This window comes from Hypanus sabinus, chromosome 7 (assembly GCF_030144855.1).
Source record: "Hypanus sabinus isolate sHypSab1 chromosome 7, sHypSab1.hap1, whole genome shotgun sequence".
In the NCBI taxonomy this organism is placed as follows: Eukaryota; Metazoa; Chordata; class Chondrichthyes; order Myliobatiformes; family Dasyatidae; genus Hypanus; species Hypanus sabinus.
The window spans coordinates 7855173-7871250 of record NC_082712.1 but is presented as its reverse complement, the minus strand read 5'-3'; the positions used below and the strand labels follow the sequence as shown (position 1 = coordinate 7871250).

General features: G+C 42.9%; 1 protein-coding gene across 6 annotated transcripts in view; it reads right to left on the bottom strand.

Annotated features, from left to right (window-relative positions):
* mfsd10 (major facilitator superfamily domain containing 10) overlaps positions 1-16078 on the bottom strand; it is a 43476-nt gene that overhangs the window by 2154 nt on the left and 25244 nt on the right. For all 6 annotated transcript variants that reach the window (XM_059974157.1, XM_059974156.1, XM_059974155.1 and 3 more), the window contains 5 exons: positions 13549-13660; positions 9487-9595; positions 8256-8346; positions 6394-6441; positions 2708-2797 (listed from right to left, as the gene is read on the bottom strand). In XM_059974157.1, coding sequence (XP_059830140.1) covers positions 2708-2797; positions 6394-6441; positions 8256-8346; positions 9487-9595; positions 13549-13660 — 450 coding nt within the window. The remainder of the gene's footprint in view (positions 1-2707; positions 2798-6393; positions 6442-8255; positions 8347-9486; positions 9596-13548; positions 13661-16078) is intronic.

Below are 16078 nucleotides of genomic sequence, written 5' to 3'. Positions count from 1 at the left end.
TAATGGCAGATTCATTAGAGGCATATGAGAGACTTTTAGATTGGCATATATACGAAGGAACAAAATGGTGGGCTGTGTAGGAGGGAAGAGTTAGGTTGATCTTGGAGTAAGTTAAAAGGTCAGCACAATATCATAGGCCAAGGGGCCTGTACTGTTCTTTGTTCTGGGAGAAACTCGTCTTAAGGTCAAGTATAATGTTGATTGGCAATAGAATGGAATAGTACAGCACATTACAGGCCCTTCAGCCCACAATGTTGTACTAACCCTCAAACCCTGCCTCCCAGATAACCCCCACCTTGAATTCCTCCATATACTTGTCTAACAGTCTCTTAAACTTCACTAGTGTATCTGCCTCCACCACTGACTCAGGCAGTGCATTCCACGCACCAACCACTCTCTGAGTAAAAAACCTTTCTCTAATATCCCCCTTGAACTTCCCTCCCCTTACCTTAAAGCCATGTCCTTTTGTACTGAGCAGTGGTGCCCTGGGGAAGAGGCACCGGCTGTCCACTCTATCTATTCCTCTCAATATCTTGTATACCTCTATCATGTCTCCTCTCATCCTCCTCCTCTCCAAAGAGTAAAGCCCTAGCTCCCTTAATCTCTGATCATAATGCATACTCTCTAAACCAGGCAGCATCCTGGTGTATCTCCTCTGTACCCTTTCCAATGCTTCCACATCCTTCCTATACTGAGGCGACCAGAACTGGGCACAGTACTCCCAAGTGTAGCCTAACCAGAGTTTTATAGAGCTGCATCATTACATCACGTCTCTTAAACTCTATCCCTCGACTTATGAAAGCTAACACCCCATAAGGTTTCTTAACTACCCTATCTACCTGTGAGGCAACTTTCAGGGATCTGGGGACATGTACCCCCAGATCCCTCTGCTCTTCCACACTACCAAGCATCCTGCCACTTACTTTGTACTCTGCCTTGGAGTTTGTCCTTCCAAAGTGTACCACCTCACACTTCTTCAGGTTGAACTCCATCTGCCACTTCTCAGCCCACTTCTGCATCCTATCAATGCCTCTCTGCAATCTTCGACAATCCTCTACACTATTTACAACACCACCAACCTTTGTGTCATCTGCAAACTTGCCAACCCACCTTTCTACCCCCACATCCAGGTTGTTAATAAAAATCACGACAAGTAGAGGTCCCAGAACAGATCTTTGTGGGACACCACTAGTCACAGCCCTCCAATCTGAATGTACTCCCTCCACCACGACCCTCTGCCTTCTGCAGGCAAGCCAATTCTGAATCTACCTGGCCAAACTTCCCTGGATCCCATGCCTTCTGACTTTCTGATTAAGCCTTGTGGAACCTTGTCAAATGCCTTACTAAAATCCATGTAGATCACATCCACTGCACTACCCTCATCTATATGCCTGGTCACCTCATCAAAGAACTCTATCAGGCTTGTTAGACATGATCTGCCCTTCACAAAGCCATGCTGAGTGTCCCTGATCAGACCATGATTCTCTAAATGCTCATAGATCTTATCCCTAAGAATCTTTTCCAACAGTTTTCCCACAACAGACGTAAGACTCTCTGGTCTATAATTACCTGGACTATCCCTATTACCTTTTTTGAACAAGGGGACAACATTTGCCTCCCTCCAATCCTCCGGTACCATTCCCGTGGACAACAGGGACATAAAGATCCTAGCCAGAGGCTCAGCAATCTTTTTCCTCGCCTCGTGGAGCAGCCTGGAGAATATTCCATCAGGCCCCGGGGACTTATCCGTCCTAATGTATTTTAACAACTCCAACACCTCCTCTCCCTTAATATCAACATGCTCCAGAACATCAACCTCACTCATATTGTCCTCACCATCATCAAGTTCCCTCTCATTGGTGAATAATTAGTAAGAAGAAAATTTCTTACTAAGTTAGTGTTTAAAGTTTGGAATATACTGCCTTAAAGGTCAGTAAAAGATCAAATATTTAACTTTATGTAGAAAATTAGATATATGCCCTTTCTCCCTCCACTCCACACAAAGCGAAACTGGAGAATATGAGGCAACAGTCTAAGAAACTCAGCCAGCTGGTGGGAAAGGAATCGTCGACTTTTCCTTCTGCAGATTGTTTGTTGCTCCAGATTCCAGCATCAGTAGTCTCTTATCCCTCCCTCCACATTGGAATTTAATGCACTCCTCCAAAGTTACATGGTAATACAGAGTACAAGAGAACAATGACTTTCCTGTGCATTGCTAAATTTAATTGTTTCACTATTAGCGGTCAAGCCTTCAACATCTAATTACTTTCATAAATCCAAGCTTTGAGTCATGTTCCTTGTAAATCCATAGCAAATTTTGCATTGTAATTTTTCTTTGTGAAGTTTATTGGGAACTTTTTCAAGTTCACTGTCATTCAACCATACATATGTAGACAGCTAAAGAAAGCAACATTCCTCTGAAACCAAGGTGAAAAGCACAGTACGTACTGTATATCACATACAGCACACAATATTTACAAATAAAATCTGTAGCTGTACAAGTTAACATAAAGTGCATCCATGACATATAGTTAAATGTACACTTCAGATCTCTCCAAGTTCTTTAATTAAATGCAATTCTCACCACTGGAGCAGAGACTCCCATGTGCTAATGAAGAAATCCTTGTCCTGCCATTAACTGAATGTAATCAGGAATTTCAATCCTGAAACCCATGAAAGCAACAAATGAAGCCGAGTAATTTCTCACCTGTAGCTGCTAAGGTTGGTCCCAAGGCTCGGGCTAGAGCCCCCAGACTACGAAGTATTCCCATTACTGTTCCTTTTTGATTGGCTGCACCTTAAAAGAAATCAGCTCCATTTAAAAATTACTATTTTTTCACACCCTTCCCTAACAATTTTCCCCACTGCTAGCAAAGGATACTTATTTATTACAGGTCATGTGTTAAGGATGAAAGGTAAAATGTTCAAGGGGAGCATGAAGAAAAGCTTCTTCACACAGAGGGTGGTGAGAGTGTGGACCAAGTTGCCTGTGGAGATAGAGGATGTGGGTGGGATGCAACATTTAAGAGAAGTTTGCATAAGTACATGAAGGGGAGGGGTATGGATAATGGGACTAGGCAGATTAACAGTTCAGCTTGGACTAGATGAGCTGATGGTCTTATATCTTGCGCTCTACGACTAAGTCTTGACTCAACTTGTAACCCTCAAGCTAGAATCATAACAGCTGAGCAATAATGTCCTTACAGCTTCATATTAATCCCATTGTTCAGTGTAACATCTGTTCCACAATCACATTCGTTATTTCTATCACCTCATTTGATAATTGCTTGGATACTATTACGGGTGCCATGGTAGTGTAGCAGTTAGCATAACTCCATTACAGTGCCAGCGCCCCTGCTTCAATTCCACCTCTGTAAGGAGTTTGTATGCTCTACCTATAACAGCATGGGTTTCTTCCAAGTGCTCACTTCTCCTCCTACATTCCAAAGATGTACAGGTTACAACTGGTCAGATGTATGTAATTGGGTAGCATGGGCTCATTGGGCTAGAAGGGTCTGTACCGCACTGTACGTGGCATCAATCATTAACATCTATTTGGCAATGTAATTTGCAGTCCTTTCAGACACTATAACCATATAACAATTACAGCACGAAAACAGGCCATCTCGGCAGACACTGCATTTCTAAAATTCACAATCATTGGAACAATTTTCTACCTAAGTGCCTGACCTACTCCCTCTCTCCCCAGTTCTATGCCTGTCATTCTCAGTTCTCCAGCCTGCATTGATTGATGAAGGTACCCTTGTCGTCTGCTGTGTCCTGCACACCCATCAACAACTGATGTCCTGATACAAGATTTAGACCTTAAATGTTGACAATTCCTTCCCCTGCACCCTTCAGATGCTGCTGGGTTCTTCCAGCACATAGTTTGCAGCTAAATTATCAATCACCTCTGGCAGCACATTCCATGCACCCACCATTCTCTGTGTAAAAAAAGCCTGCATCTTACATCTCCCCTATAAAACTATGCCTCGTCTTATTAGCCATTTCCACCCTGGGGAAAAAGGCACTGGCTGTCTACACTAACTATGCTTCTTATCATCTTGTACACACACTTCTATCAAATCACCTCTCATCCTCTGTCACTCCAAAGAGAAAAGCTCTAGCTCATTCAACATGCTCTTTAATCCAGGCAGCATCCTGGTAAATCTCCTCCGTATCCTGGTAAATCTCCTCCGCACCCTCCCTAATTAGCTTCCACGTCTTAAGAGGGTCCAAACACAACCAGGGCTAACCAGGGCTTTATAGAGCTGCAGCATGATTCAGTGGCTCTTAAACAGGTAGGTGAGTTTTATCTATTCCTCTTATCATCCTGTCCACAGTTTTACAACAAACTCTGGTCTCCGTGTTGTGTGTTCAGTTCCAACATTTAAGAGAAGTTTGGATAAGTACATGGACAGGAGGGGTATGGAGGGCTATGATCTAGGTATGGGTCAATGAGATTAGGCAGAACAACAGTTTGGTATGGACAATGAGCTGAATGGCCTATTTCTGTGCTATAGTGCTCTATGACCAATACTCCATCAGTGACTTCCCCTCCATTACAGGAGTGTGGATGTTAACAATTGCAGAGAGTTCAGTTTCCATTACTGCTGATCAACATTCAGCAAGGGTCTGGCAGGTAACATTATCCAAGGCAATGACCACCCCCAGTAAGAGCAAGACCCCTTAATGCCATCATTAAATTGCCACCATTGAACATCACAGAGAGACCAGTAATCTTGCCTGTACTATCTGCTGTAAATACTTCTTAATTATTCATTTGTTGGGATACTTTTTTTTAAATTCAAAATTAAAACATTTCAAAACATTAATCTTTAAAAATTACAATAAACTGTGCAATGCCTTTTCACTCATACACTCATAGCCAATGCATTAAGTAGTGTACAATTATATTGCTTAAAATCAGTAGGAACGTCGCCACTCGTGTGGCCTCCTTTGGTGGTACAGTACTACAATAATCGAGAAGCTTCCTCACCCAATCTGGCCCCTCCTTCTTCAGTAGCAGATGAACCCTACACTGTGGTCCTTTCCCACTCAGCCCTTGTAGAGGATGGACCAAGCTTCAATGCATCCCTCACCACATACTCCTGGAGCCTGGAATGGTACCATTTGGCACCATTCCTTCAAAGGTATCTCGACATGCTGGCAGACCAAAGGGAGTCCTTCACTGACTTGATGACCTGCCCCCAGCACTTGATGTTCATTTCCCTGTGTGTCCTTGGGAACGGCCCGTAGATCAAGGCCTGTGTCACACTGCTGCTGGGGATGAACCATGAAACAGGCCTTTGCATCATTTAATACCCATCATCAGATTAGGTTAAGATGATGATGTTGAATTACTCTGAGACACTGTACTGCATGGGAGGAAGATATTTGCAGAACACAAGGTAACAATGAAATGACGAAAGGATGCACTTCCAAAGGGAGCATCATCGTCAATTGCCATGTTGTATAACCATGATTGTTACTGGCAAATTTTTCTACAGAAATGGTTTGCCACTGCCTTTTGGGCAGTGTCTTTACAAGATGGGTGACCCCAGCCATTATCAATAGTCTTCAGAGATTGTCTGCCTGGCGTCAGTGATCACATAACCAGGACTTGTGATCTGCACCAACTGCTCCCATGGCTTCACATGACCCTGATCGGGGGGTAAACAGGTGCTACACTTTGCCCAAGGGTGACCTGCAGGTTAGCAGAGGGAAGGAGTGCTTTACACTCCCTTCCACCACCTTACCACCCACCAAATGGAGCAATGTTAGAGATAAAGAGATTAGTTTTATTTGTCACATGTACATCAAAACATAGAGATCAAATGGCAGAACAGACTTGACGGGCCAAATGGCCTAACCCCACTCCTTTGTCTCATTGTCTTATAGTCTAAAACAGTCCAAGTATGTACCAAAGACAGCCCACAAGTTTTGCTGTGCTTCCAGCGCCAACATAGTGTGTAAACAACTTACTAAACTACTAATCCATACAGCTTTGGAATGTAGGAGGAAACCAGAGCACCCAGAGGAAACTCATGCAGTCCATGGGGAGAACGTACAAGCCCCTTACACAGTGATGGGAAATTGAATTCTGATTGCTGGCACTGCAAAGCATTATCTTTACCACTATGCTCCAGTGCCACCCAAAATGGGAACCTGAAGGTGATACAACTTTCCTAAACACTTGCTGCCCTAGTCTTCAGATGACGTCAAGGTAGGGGTTTGGGAATGGCTCTCAAAGCTATGGGGGTACTAAACTTTATGGCGTTCCAGAGAAATAAGTGTTGTCCCTTCTGAACCTCTCCATTCCCATGTTGAAAGCAGTAGAAAATACTGGTGCTTTGATCAAGCCAAGAGCACCAAGACACTCCCAACACTTACCATATCCGGCTACCACGGCAGATAGGCAGGGAATGACAACAGCAGCAGCTGGAAGGGAAGCAAAAATCAGACCAAGGTTATAAACACAAGAGATTCTGCAGATGCTGGAAATTCAAAACAACTCACACAAAATTGTGAAGGAATTCAGCAGATCAAGCACCATCTATGGAGGTAAACCCTTTGGGCCAAGATCCTTCAAACATCAGTTGCATCACCATCTGGTGTGGAGGGGCCACTGTACAGGATAGGAAAAAGCTAAAGAGAATTGTAAACTCAATCAGATCTGTCATGGGCATTAGCCTCCTCAGCATCAAGGTCATCTTCAAAAGGCAACACAGCAAAAAGGTGGCATCCATCATTAAGGATCCCCACCACCCAGGACATGCCGTCTTCCATTGCTACCATCAAGGTGGTGGTGCAGGAGCCTGAAGACACACACTCAACATTTCAGGAAGTTTCTCCCTTTGCCATCAGATTTCTGAATGGACAATGAACCTATGGATACTACCTCACTGTTTTTTAACTCTCTTCTTGCTCTAATTTATTTTTAATATACATTTCTTATTGTAATTTATACATTTTTATTATTATATATTGTCAAATACTGCTGCTGCAAACCACAAATTTCATGACATATGCCAGTGACATTAAACTAAATTGTAATTCCTCCACTGAAGCTTCCTTCCCCTGCAAGAAGTCAAAGATACTGGTTTTAAGGATCAATTCAGGAAGAAAAATAATTGGCATGGTTTGGGTTGAAATTCCTGAGTTTAGGCCCTTAGAACATATGCACTTCAGCTGCCTCTTTAACCCACTCCAAGATCAATCTACACAGCCCTCCGTTTTACTTTCATCCACATGCCTGTCAAAGAGTCTCTTAAATGTCCCTTATGTATCCACCCCTAGCAGGGCACTCCAGGCACTCGCTGCTCTGTTAACCCTCTCTATACTTTCTTCCAAATACCTTAAAGTTTTGCCCTACACCTCCTCCCTCACTACCATTCAGGGTCCCAAACAGGCCTTCCAGGAGAGATGACACTTCACCTGTGAGTCTGTTGGGGTCATATACCGTGCCCAGTGCTTCTGTATATTGGGTGAGAGCCAACGCAGACTGGGAGACCGCTTCACCGAGCATCTACACTCCGTCCGCCAGAAAAAGCGGGATCTCCCAGTTGCTGCCCATTTTAATTCCACTTCCTGTACCCATTCTGATATGCCTCTCCATGGCTTTCTTTACCGTCGTGATGAGGCCACACTGAGATTGGAGGAGCAGTGCCTTATATTGTCTGGGTAGCCTCCAACCTGACGGCATAAACATGGATTTCTCGAATTTCTGGTAATGCTGCACCCCCGCCATTCCCCATCCCCTTTTCCCTCTCTCACCGTATTATAATGTTAAAGATGCTACGGTAAATTAATATATTATTATCAAAAGTGCCAAGTGAAAAATTTTGTTTTGCATCATCCATGCAGATCATTTCATTACAACAGTGCTTTGAGATAGTTCAAATGGAAACAGTAACAATTCAGAATAAAGTGTTACAGAGAAAGTACAATCCAGGGAGACAACGAGGTGCAAGGCCACAATAAGGTATACTGTGAGGGGAGGAATTCATCTTATTGTACCAAGGGGTCCATTTATTAGTCCTATCACAGTGGCATTGAACTTGGGGGACATGCTTTCAGGCTTTTGTATCTTCTGCCCAGTGGAAAGGGGGAGCAGAGATTACCTGGGGTGGTTGGGGAGTCTTTGATTATGCTGACTGCTTTACTGAGGCAGCGAGAAGAGGGGGGGGCTGGTTTCCCTGACGTGCTGAGCTTTGTAAAAGCAAGTCTGGTGAGTAGCATCCGAGGTAACCTACCGCACGAGTAAAAGAGGAGCCCAATATACAGGAGCATCACTGAACTGGTCCAGCCGATGATGAGGAAACCCGGGATCAGAAGAGATATCGCCTGTATGGAAAAGATATAGTGAGTAAAGTAGTGAGTTATTTTTGCTATTACACTGTTGGTTTTGTCCCACCCATCGCTGTTTACAGAACTGGTTAAGGAAGTGGGTGAGACACACACACACACACACACACACGCACACACACAGAGACACCATTGGGGTCGTCGTCAAAAGGTGATGCCCAGAAGGTGGTTTTCACCATCCAGGACCATTTCTTCTCATTACTACCATTGCAGAGGAGGTACGGAGGCACATGATCTAAGTTTTAGGAAAAGCTTCTTCTCAGCCATCGGATTTATGAATGATTCCGGGAAAGAGACTCTATCTATCTATCCATGCCTCTCAAAACCATCAGATTCTATCATACCTCCGCTCAGTCTCCAACCCTCCACGGACAGCAACTTCTGCACAGCACCATCCAGAGACAGAGAAGCAGCTTCAGCGGCAGGTTGCTGTCAATGCAATGCTCCTCAGACAGGATGAAGAGATCATTACTTCCCAACGCCATTCGGCTCTACAATTCAACCACCAGGGGCAAGACATGTTAACCGGGGTTAGGACTGAGCTTAAGTTACCACTCAATGCACTTTAGTAAACTATTTAAGAACTTTTTAAAAGCTATTTATTAATGTTTTTTGGGAGGGTGATTTTAGATGCATATCATATTTATACTGAGTTAAATACTATAGGTAATTAATTTTGCTACTATAAGTGTATGGGACACTGGAAAAATGTTTGAATTTCCCCTTGGGGATGAATAAAGTATCTATCTATCTAACTTAAGCATGTCCAACGGCTCCTTATGCCTCATACACGTCAGGGTCACCATATTTTTGGGTGCCACAACAGCATAGCTATTGCATGACACTATTACAGCTTGAGACGGAGTTCATAGTGCAATTCTGATGCCATATTGTAAAGTTTTTTAAGTTTACTGACGACGCCACAGTCATTGGCCCAATCAACAGTGATGACGAATCAGCATATAGGAGGAAGATTTAAAATCTGGCTGAGTGGTGCCACAACAAAAACCTCCAATTTGCCTTTGTGAGCTCAGCGTTTATTTTACTGGAAATCTTCCAGTATCAGCACACTCGCTAGTGTGGTTAACGCTCTTCCCATAACATCCCTTTATCACTTACCCTCTTCACCGCTTTGACCTCGTTTCCAGGTTTAATCCTCCGAGCATATCCTCCCTGGACTATTGCCATCGTAATTCCCACAAAGAAGAACATTTTCCCTTGTTGCATGCTGGAAGCACGTGCCAAGAGAAATAGCAATTAAAAACAAAAATCACACCAGTAGCCAGTTTTCATTCAAGAAGACAGTCACAGAATAAGAGACACCCATCTTCGCTTGGTTCTGTGTTGGTTTTGGGATTGTCTGGATGTCAGTAGTATGGCGGCAACATGGGGCATAATTTTGAGGTAGCTGGAGGAAAGTATAGGGGATGTCAGAGGTAGTTTTTTTTTAAACACACAGTGGTGTACACTGCCAGGGTGGAGGCAGAGACAGATATATTGGGGAAATTTAAGAAACTCTTCCCTAGCTAAATTGATGAAGAAGAACAACAGAGGGCTATGTAGGAGGGAATGATTAGATTGATCTTGGAGTAGGTTAAAAGGTCAGCACAACTTGGTGGGCTGAAGGGATTATACTGTGCTGTGCTATTCTGTGTGAAGCAACTTACATGGATTTAAAATGTTGCCAGGATTCGAGGGACAGAGTTATTGGGAGGGGTTAGACAGGCTGGAACTTTTCTTCGGAAAATAGGAGACTCCAGGGCTGGCGATCCCAACCTGGGGTCCACGGACCCATAAGTAATGGTAGGGGTCCATGGCATAAAAAAGGTTAGGAACCCCTGCTCTAGGGTAACCTATAGAGGTCAACATTTAAGAATTTCTTAAAAAAAAGAGGACGGTGGGTATATTGAATGAGCTGCCAGAGGAAGCGTTTGAGGCAGGTACCAAAACGCTATTTAAAAGACAGTTAGACAGGTACATGAAGAGGAAAGGTTTGGTTATGTGGGTAAATGGGACCAGCTTGAATGGGCATGTTGGTTGGTATGGACCAGTTGCCTATAGCATGGGCCTGCTTCTGTGCTGTGTGACTATAAACCAGCTGGTTAGATTGGAATTGGTTTATTACTGTCACGTGTACCAAGACACAGCAAAAGGCTTGTCTTCTATATATCCGTACAGATCAGAACACTGAACAGTGTGTTGTGCTAGAACAAGGTAATGCAATAACAATGCAGAATGAAGTGTTACAGTAACAGAGAAAGTGTTGTGTGGGTAAATAAAGGCACAAGCTCATAACAAGGTAGACTGTGAGCTCAAGAATCCAACCTACCTGACTAGGAACCATTTAATAGTCCTTGAGCCTGGTGTTATGTACTTTCAGGATTTTGTATCTTCTGCCCAATTGAGAAGGTACCGTTTGTCTGGAGTGAGTGTGGTCTTTAATTATAATGGGTGCTTTGATGGGGCCCATGGAGGGAGGCTGGTTCCTGTGATGTTACTCGTCAACCAGACCCTATGGGGACCCGTTGTCACCAAAGCATTCTCAAGGTAAGGACAACTACTGGCTCCTTAAAGAGACAACTAATCCTATGACAGTAGTTTGAGAAAGTCAGAAATAAAAAGCTCACACTAACCAAATCTGGCCATAGAACAAAAAGGATTGTCATAAAAATCCACATGGTCAGAACAGGAGATTCTGTACTGCTTCCTACCCAGTATAACGGATCCGCAAAGCCCCACTTTCTCAAGCATCAATACACTTGCATTGAATGCAGCCTTGCCACTGGTGAATGAAACTTTAAAATTATACAAAATCCACATTACTTAAAAGATTAAATTTCAGAAAGATCCAAAATTAAAACCATAAAATGCTCAGCAGGTCAGGCAGCATCCACAGGAGGACAAGCACTATCAATGCTTCAGCTCAAAGACTCTTCATCAGAACCATTGTATCCTCTGACCTGAAAAGTTAACTCTTCTTCTCTCTCCATAGATGCTGCCAGATCTACTGGACATTGCTTTGTTTTAACTCATGCTTCCAGTGTCATCAGTTCATCCGAACAAGGAGTATTGAAGACTGGTGCACGCCAGGAGACCAGACAAAACTGATCCACCCAAACACAATTTTCGAACAGCCTTTTACATCTCTTTGCATATGTGATTACACAGAAAAGCTAATTAAGTTTTGATTGTTACATTTCTCTGATAACATCATTATACAGACTTAATTACAGTAAAACTAGGTTTTCATTACTGTCTAAAATACTTAATTATACATAAAACTAACTTAATTTTACAGATTGTGAGAATAGGCAAAGAAGTGGCAGATGGAATACATTGTAGGGAAGTGTATGGTCATGTACTTTGGAGAAGGAATAAGGGCATAGACTGTTTTCTAAACAGGGAGACAATTCAAAAATCAGAGGTGCAAAGGGTCTCAGGAGTCCTTGTGCAGGATTCCCTAAAAGTTAATTTGCAGGTTGAGTTGCTGGTAAGGAAGGCAATCACAGTATCTGAATTCGATTTGAGAGGATTAAAATATAAAAGCAATGCTGAGGCTTTGAAAGACATTGGTCAAACCACATTTGAAGTATTGTGAGCAGTTTTGGATCCCTTAACTAAGAAAGAATGTGCTGTCTTTGGAGAGGGTCCAGAGGAGACACACCAGAGTGATCCCAGGAATGAAAGGATTAACGTAAGGGGACTGTTTGATGGTTCTGGTCCTGTAGTCACTGCAGGTTAGAAGAATGAGGGGGGGATCTCATTGAAACCTACCGAATATTAATGGCCTAGATAGAGTGGATGTGCAGAGGATGTTCCCAATAGTGGGACGGTCTAGAACCGGTGGGCACAGCCTCAGAATGGAAGCCGGCATTGGTATTTCCTTACCAGGCCATGATGCAACTAATCAATAAACTCTCCCCTACACATCTATAGAAGTTTGTCAAAGTTTTTGATGCCATGCCAAATCTTAACAAACTTATAAGGAAGTAGAGTTGCCTCTACTTCCTTAGAAGTTTGCAAACATTTCTTTATAATTGCACATACGTGCTGGATCCAGAGAGATCCTCTGCTCTGATAATAAAGAGGAAATTAAAGTTGCTGACCCTCTCCACCTCTGACCCCCTGATGAGGACTGGCTCGTGGACCTCTGGTTTCCTCCTCCTGAAGTCTTGGTTTTGCTGACATTAAGAGGTTGTTGATATGACCCCACCTTGCTAGATCTTCAATCTCCCTCCTATAAACTGAATCATGGTCACCTTTGATCCACCCAATGACAGTGCTGTCTTCAGCAAACTTAAAGTTGCAAGTTAACATTTGAGCTGTGCTTAGCCTCACAGTCAAGTGTAAAGTGAGTAGAACAGGGGGCTAAGCCTGTGGTGCAGCTGTGCTGATGGAGATCCAGGAGGAGATGTTGTTGCCAATTTGAACTGACTGGGGTCTGCAAGTGAGGAAATCAAGGATCCAGTTGCACAAGAAGCTATTGAGGTCAAGGCCTTGATTAGTTTTTTGTGGATGATGATGAATACTGAGCTGTAGTTGAATAAGAACATTCCGATGTATGCATCTTTGCTGTCCAGATGTTCCAGGGTTGAGTGAAGAGCCAATGAGATGGCATTGAAGCAGATCTAAGTCGATTTCAGGCAGGAGTTGATTTGTTTTCATCAGCAACCTCTCAAAATACTTCATCTTAATGGATGTAAGTGCTACTGGATGACAGTCATTGAGACAGGTTACCAGGCACCGGTATAACTGAAGCCTGATTAAAGCAGGTAGATACCTCAGACTGCCAAAGTGTTGAACAATATTGGCACATTATAATGTAATCTTCAAACTTCTGTACTGCATCCCATCTCTCTACTCTGGAATCTTATCAGTGGTTCCTTGTTGTCATATCAACACAAACAATACCTTATTTTTACCAGTTATTACCCCTCCTACTCCTGCAATAATGGTAAACATTGGAATCACCTCCACAACCTTGGTCTTACCCTACCAGAGATCTTCCCTTCATCCCACTATCTCTACATGACTTATTTTCTCACTTTCCCAGTTCCTGTGGCCCGTCTTCCTCTCTCCACAGATGCTGCTGAACCTGTTGAGTGTTTCCGGCATTTTTATTTCAGAATTTTATTTTTTTGGATAATCAATAATATCCAAATAGATAAATAAAAGCTTTACCTGTCGAAGTGGAAGCGTTGATGAGTGAGGAAGCTGAGGGTGTACTCCAGTCCAGAGAACAGGAAGAGGTACAGGAAGTACACCAGCCCCAGGACTTTCAGAGCCTTCATACCTGAATTGTTATAGAAAACAAAGAAGAAGAAGAATTATCCTAAACACTAAATAATTAACCTAAGAATAATCATCCTGCTTGTGGATTACAGGAGGAACAGAGACTGGCTCACCCAATCAACATCAATGGGACTGCAGTTGAGAAGGTGACTAGTTTCAAGTTCCTACATCACTGAAGATTTCACCTGGACTGTACCCAGCAGCTGTGTGGCAAAATAGCCTGTCTTCCACCTCAGGCAACTGAAGAAGTTCAGCATGTGCCCTCAAATCCTCAAGACCTTCTACAGTAGCACAATTGAGAGCATCCTGACTGGCTGTATCACCACCAACCTCCCCCCCCCCCCCCCCCCAGCACGGGAACTGTACCAACCTTGATCACTGGGCACTGCAGAGAGTGGTATGGACAGCCCAGCACATCTGTGGGACATGAACACTGAGGACATTTACAGCAGCAGGTACAAAAAGAAGGCCTGGATGATCATTGGGGACACCAGTCACCCCAACCATAAACCATGTTGGCTGCTTCCATCGGGCAAACAGTATAGCAGCATTAAAGCCAGGACCAACAGCTTCTTTCTACAAGCCATTAGACTTTTAAATTCACAAGTCTGTACATTGCAACAGAGTCATAACGTAAAGATTTTTACTCCCTCACGTTGTGGGATGGATGCAAGAATTAAATCAATTCAATTCATAGAACATGGAATAGCACAGCAGTGACAATAAGCCAAATGTTAACCTACTCCAAGATCAACCTTCCCTCCCACATGGCCCTCCATTTCTCTATCAATCATTTGCTCATCTTAAATGACCCTAATATGACAACAAGGATTCTCTCACTTTGACCATCAAAACATGGAGGCACCTTCACGAACTTCCACAGCCCCCAATGGCCCTGTAATTTCAGTCTCTGAGGCCGATGTGAGAGCATCCTTCAGGAGGGTGAACCCATGGAAAACATCCAATGCCAGACTGGGTACCTGGCAGGCGAGAGTTCTACCACTGAACCACCAATGCCAGACTGGGTACCTGGACAAGTACTAAAGATCTGTACTGATCCACTGGCTGAAGTGTTCACCAAAATCTTTAACCTCTCGCTTCAGTGGTCTGTTGTACTCATCTGCTTCAAGCAGGCTGCAAATATAACATTGCCTAAGAAAAATATGGTAACCTGCCTCAGTGTCTATAGTCCAGTTGCACTTACTGTGACGAAGTGATTTGAGAAGTTGACTACCGGAGGAAGAAAACAGTCACTCACTCCAACACTGAATTGTTCCTCACTCTCAAGGACTCTTCATCTTATGTTCTTGATATTTATTGTTTATTATAATTATTTTGTTTCTTTGTATTTACTGTGAATGCCCACAGGAAAATTAATCTCAGGCTTGTATACAGTGATATATGTACTTAAATAATAAATTTACTTTGAAGTTTATATCTGCCTCGTTCCACATACCCATCATTCTCTGCAAAAACCTATGTACCTCTGACATCCCCCTAGACTTTCCTCCAATCACCTGAAAGTTATGCCCCCTAGAATTAGCCATTTCTGCCTTGTGATCTATGCTTTTTATAATTTTTAGTGACAGGTAACTGATGCTGGCAGTTTACCTTGTTTAAACGAATCAGATAAAACCAAGGTTAGATGAGGTGAGAGCAGAGACAAAAATGATTTAAAGAATTCTACAGGGAACCTATCAGGTCTTGGAGATTTACCACTCTGCAGTGATGAGGTGGCTGAGGATATTTCCTCTAATGATATTGGTTCATTCAGTCTCATTTTGAGATCAGGAGAGAGCGTAGAGATATTTAAGCTATTTAAAAAATTCTTGACCAAAATGTTATCATTTGGGGATTCAGAGGTGTAAAGTCGGGAGTAAAAATTCTTGAATGTGTCATTGATTTCAGAGTGATTCGAGGTGATGCTTCTGTTTTCCATTCGAATTTTTGTGATGTGTTGTTTGGCTTTGAAGCCCCTTAATTGGTTGGCTAAAAATTTACCAGATTTATCACCACAAATATAGAACCAGCTCTTGATCTTCAAGATTTGGTATTCAATTAAGTGAGTGGAAATAAGGTCAAATTTAGTTTGGAGTTCCACTCAATTTTTGTACTGCTCTGGATTTTTAATTTGAGCATATTGTTGGTCTATTTCTTTAATTTGATTGGCCAGGTCAAGTCATTCTTTATGGTTCTTTCTTTTCATATTCGCAGTGTAGGAAATACCCCTGAGGTCTGCTTTCAAAGCACCCAAATACACTTCAATAACTTCACCAAAATGACTGCCGTGGCTCACCACCTTCTTTCCAAGGGCAATTTGCAAAAGGCAACTAAATGCCCAGATCTTAAAAATAGAAATAATGCACAGAAACATTCAAACTCCTCTATGGATACAAAAAGAGGAGGGTTGAGCATTTGG